General features: G+C 42.5%; 1 protein-coding gene across 1 annotated transcript; it reads left to right on the top strand.

Moving 5' to 3' along the window:
• The first annotated feature begins 705 nt into the window (after positions 1 to 705).
• Positions 706 to 3,237, top strand: LOC140715654 (probable G-protein coupled receptor 139). Its single transcript, XM_073028018.1, has 2 exons — positions 706 to 775; positions 2,327 to 3,237. The coding sequence occupies exons 1-2, from the start codon at positions 706 to 708 to the stop codon at positions 3,235 to 3,237; spliced, it is 981 nt and encodes a 326-aa protein (XP_072884119.1).
• Positions 3,238 to 4,433: the final 1,196 nt, after the last annotated feature.

Below are 4,433 nucleotides of genomic sequence, written 5' to 3' on the forward strand. Positions count from 1 at the left end.
AGCTGCATCAATGGGTCAAATGGCCTGATTCTGCTTATGAGTCTTCTGGTCATACTGTCCTTATGTATATAATTACACTCACATGATTGGCTAATTGAAGGTATATATTAACGAGCATCTCTGAAAATGTGTATAATGAAGTGTATAAAAAGAATATCTGAAATACATCACATATATTGTTGGTCTGTTGGTATACCTAATAAAGTGGCCATTGCATCTATATATACATTAAGTGTATACAAAGTATACACGCTGTACATTCTATGCATATAATGTGTAAGTATGATTTGAATGATCAAGGCATATAACGTCAAATCATTGTTCGGCATAACAAGGTCGGTAAAGAGAATTACAAATATTGAATATTGAATTTTGAAGTTTCAACGTGTATACAATACATTTTCCTCAACCCCCAATAAAATCACAAGAAAGCGAGATGAATTGTAGCTGTTTCTTAGTTTACGAGAGGACTCTGTTTGAGATGTTACCAAATCTGTTTGCTCTTCAGCTGCTCGCACTGCTAATTGTGACGTCAGTCATTATATTTGTTCACTGACTGTATCTACAGTTAATGACAGTCCCAGTGAATAAATTGCAAACAACATGAGCTTATTTAAATGACTTTCGAGGTTGAGCGTCACGTATATGAAGGAATCCTTCCGAAATCGATAGCAGCTCGATTGGTCTCGCATACCCTCACGGAAAATGCACACTCCTCCCAGAGGCCTGGTGTACGCAGTTTTCTACACGGCTCTTGCAGTGATCGCTGTTCCAGGTTAAGCATTTCTTACTGTTTTACCACCTGTGGTCTTATGTCTTTTGCTCTGATGGTCTTTATGAATTGCACAGCTACCACATGATCGGCTGAGCAGATATTTATATCAAAGAACAAGTTTACAGATGTACCTTATAAAGTGGAGACTGAGTGTTTTTATACATTATATGTATAAAGCTAATGCATGACATAGATCAAATGCACAGTCAATACACATAGGGACATGGAAAAAAAAGTAAAGTCGACAATTCGAGTCGAGATTCTCCTGCAGAAAATTGTGTTTTTTTTAATTTACCTACTTACTTACTTACTTACTTACTTACTTATTTAGTTTGTATTTGCACAATCTGATGCATTTTACCCCTTGGTTGTTTTTCAGTCTTTATTCATGTACAGCTTTCCTTGATTGTTTGTGTGTGTTTGCACTTACTGTGGACACCCGCACGAAAATAAATCACGGGGTTGTTTATGGGTACTTTGAACTTTGGATGGGTGGCTTACCTGAGGTGGCCACAGCTCTGACCTTTTGCTATTCATGAACAAATTCAAGTGAACGTTGCAATTCACTTGTTGTGTAACTCTCCTGCTGTGTCTGAGGCTGATGATAATCTTACCGACTGCATTATGAACCTCCCATTGTGCACTCCCTTTACTCATCCCAATGTGTCCCAGCGCTCTGAAATCGGCATGAATACATCATCTGAGGATGTGTGCACGGGTGTTTTGCCGACTGTGTGAACGTCATAAGAACTAAGGCGGCAGGACAGAATGAGGCCATTCGGCCCATCGCCTTCTCCTCCATTCAATTATAACTGATTTGATATCTTAGCCCCATTCTCCTGCATTCTACACGTAATTATTGGCACACTTTTTGATGAACAACCGAATAACCTCTGTCTTAAATATGACCAATGTCATGTCTCCGTAGAAATCTGTGACTTTTCTTACTTTTTATTTGTGCTACCGAAGGGTCTCGGTCAGAAACAGCCAATGTACTTTTTTTTCTAAGATGCTACTTGGCGTGCAAAATTCCAAAAAAATTTTGAGTGTGTAGTTTGGATTTTCAGCATCTGTCCCCTTTCACTAAAAAGGTGCTTCCGTCCACAGAATTGACGCTCACTGGATTTATTTTCCCTCATCCTGTCTGGCACGAACAATATTTCCACGGTCTAGGTCACTGAGATCACATTTGGTCTGAACAACAACAGAGCATCTTGTCATAGTCCCTACCACTAAACGAGTGGTCCATGGACCCCATATTGGGAAATCCTCGTTTTGAACATGTCTGCGTCTCTTAGGGCATCAGTTCCTGTCAAATGATTAGCTGATCAGATATTTGCATAAACAAGCAGGTTTCCGGTTATGCAAGTGTACTTAATAACTTGGCCTCATACCTGGACGGATGCAATCAGTTAGGATTATCTCCATTGTAGAACTTATATCGAAGTTCATTAATGTTTATTTGATAACATACAGAAACTATGCAAACTTTGGAATTACTTACTGCTGCAAGCGTGCTCTGTCAGTAATCTCTCATTGTTTCTCGCACAGTTAATATTGTGGCCATTGTGATCATCTCCCGAGGAAAATGCGGACTGTCAAGATGTATCAGCCAGTACCTCGTGTCCATGGCTGCGACAGATCTACTGGTCATTTTCACCGCCGTGATATTAAACCGGATTCCCGCTATTTATTTTCCCGGTAGTTTCCTCTCCACCACGCCCGTGTGCAGTTTCAGTGCTGCGTTAATTTACGCCGCCAGGGACAGTTCGGTTTGGTTAACGGTCATGTTCACTTTTGACCGATATGTCGCCATCTGTTGGCAGAAACTCAAAGCAAAGTATTGCGCACAAAGAACTGCTGTCATTATTGTCTCTGTCGTTTGTACTTTGGGGTGCGTGATCAACATTCCCTGGTACTTTGTGTACGAACCAATCTATGTCATTGACAACGTGCCCTGGTATTGCAAACGGAAGGATGTTTTTTCTTCTTTTCCACTGTGGAAAATATTTGATTGGACCGATCGCGCTCTGACCCCTTGCCTCCCGTTCCTGCTTATTCTCTCGCTCAATGCTCTGACTGTCAGACACATTCTGGTAACCAGTCGAGCTCGTAGGAGACTCCGCAGTTGTCCTTCGGGAGAGAGACAGAGCGACCCTGAGATGGAAAGCCGCAGGAAGTCGATCGTCCTGCTCTTTGCCATCTCGAGTTGTTTCATCCTTCTGTGGATGCCATATGTTGTCAATTTCTTAGTAGTGCAATTTCAAGTTGATTATACAATTAATGGCTACAGTGACCCTAGATATATCCTGATGGAAAGCGGCAACCTCTTTCAGATGCTGAGCTGCTGCACAAACACATTTATCTATGCAGTAACTCAAAACAAATTCCGGAAAGAACTGAAGGTTCTGATGAAATTTCCGCTGAACATTACACATTCAATGGTTCTGTCACGGAAGTAGCAGATTCCTGCAAAAAATGAGCAAATTTGTTCCATTTCGTTGCAAATAAATTTTGCTCAAAACTCCCGACAGAATTTGTTTTGTACTCTACCCCGACATTGTGTATCGTATATTAGGTTTTAATATAAAGATGAATCTAATAGTCCGCTTTTCGATTGTAGCAGAATGGGGTGCCTATGCACTCCTACTGCTGCCACCCTCGGCCCACCGCAGGAATCGATTTCTCCGACACGTTCATGTCCATTCGTCCCCACCCAACTTGTCTCCATTCTGGCGCGTGGAAGAAGTGCTACAACTACCTATTCACCCTACCTTTCTCCACTATATGGCGGCAAAAGTCCTTCTGGGTGAGTTGACACTGCACGGGCGAGTATTTCCGGGCCATCTACTGTATCCGTGCTCCTGCCCAGGCCTTTTCTACATTGGTGATACCCGATGCTGACTCGGTGGCATTAACTCAGTCTGCACCAAACAGGATTTGCTTCTGGCCAACCATTTAACTTCATTCTCCATTCCCATTTCAACATGTCTACCCATGGCCTGTTTGCTCTCACGATGAAGCCGCTCTCAGGTTGGAGAAGGAACAACTCATATTCCGTCTGGATAGCATCCAGACTGAAAGTGTGAAGATCGATTGCTCTAACTTCTGGTGGTCTCCCTCCCTCCCAATCTAGTGCCCTTCTTCCATCTCTTCTTCTCCACGTCTCGCCATGTGTAACATCTGCTATCTTTGCTACCTCAGTTTCTGCATGTTCCCTTTTCCTCTCCTATCCGATTCTTTCTTCCTCAGCCCTTTCCTTTTCCATGTGTAACGTCCCAGTTTCTTCCTTCATCCCGCTCCACCAGTGCTTAGCTTCCCTCTCGCCTATGTTCACTCACACAGTCCAGCTTGTACTCCTTGCAGTCCACTGTTTTCTTACACTGGCTTCACCCGCCTCTTTCCCAGTCCGGATTAAGGGCTTCAGGTTGTAACGTCAACTATGTATTACTTTCCATCATGCTACCTGACCAACCGAGTTTCTACCGTATGTTGTAACATTATCCGAACTGCCTTTTGTTGTTGACACCTCATGAAGTATCTCAAAGAAGTGTTTTCAGTAGCCAGTTAATGAAACAACCACCGAGAACACAGCGTTCGCACAAAAATGCCATTCGATTAAGCATACGAAACATTCTGCATGATTTCAATTTAAGCA

Source organism: Hemitrygon akajei, chromosome 24 (genome assembly GCF_048418815.1).
Source record: "Hemitrygon akajei chromosome 24, sHemAka1.3, whole genome shotgun sequence".
Classification (NCBI taxonomy): domain Eukaryota; kingdom Metazoa; phylum Chordata; class Chondrichthyes; order Myliobatiformes; family Dasyatidae; genus Hemitrygon; species Hemitrygon akajei.

Excerpts from the sequence above, each read along its gene's own strand:
- LOC140715654 (XM_073028018.1), top strand. The coding sequence starts at position 706 with ATGCACACTCCTCCCAGAGGCCTGGTGTACGCAGTTTTCTACACGGCT. Across the intron at positions 776-2,326 it reads TGCAGTGATCGCTGTTCCAG|TTAATATTGTGGCCATTGTG; the intron begins GTTAAGCATTTC and ends TTTCTCGCACAG.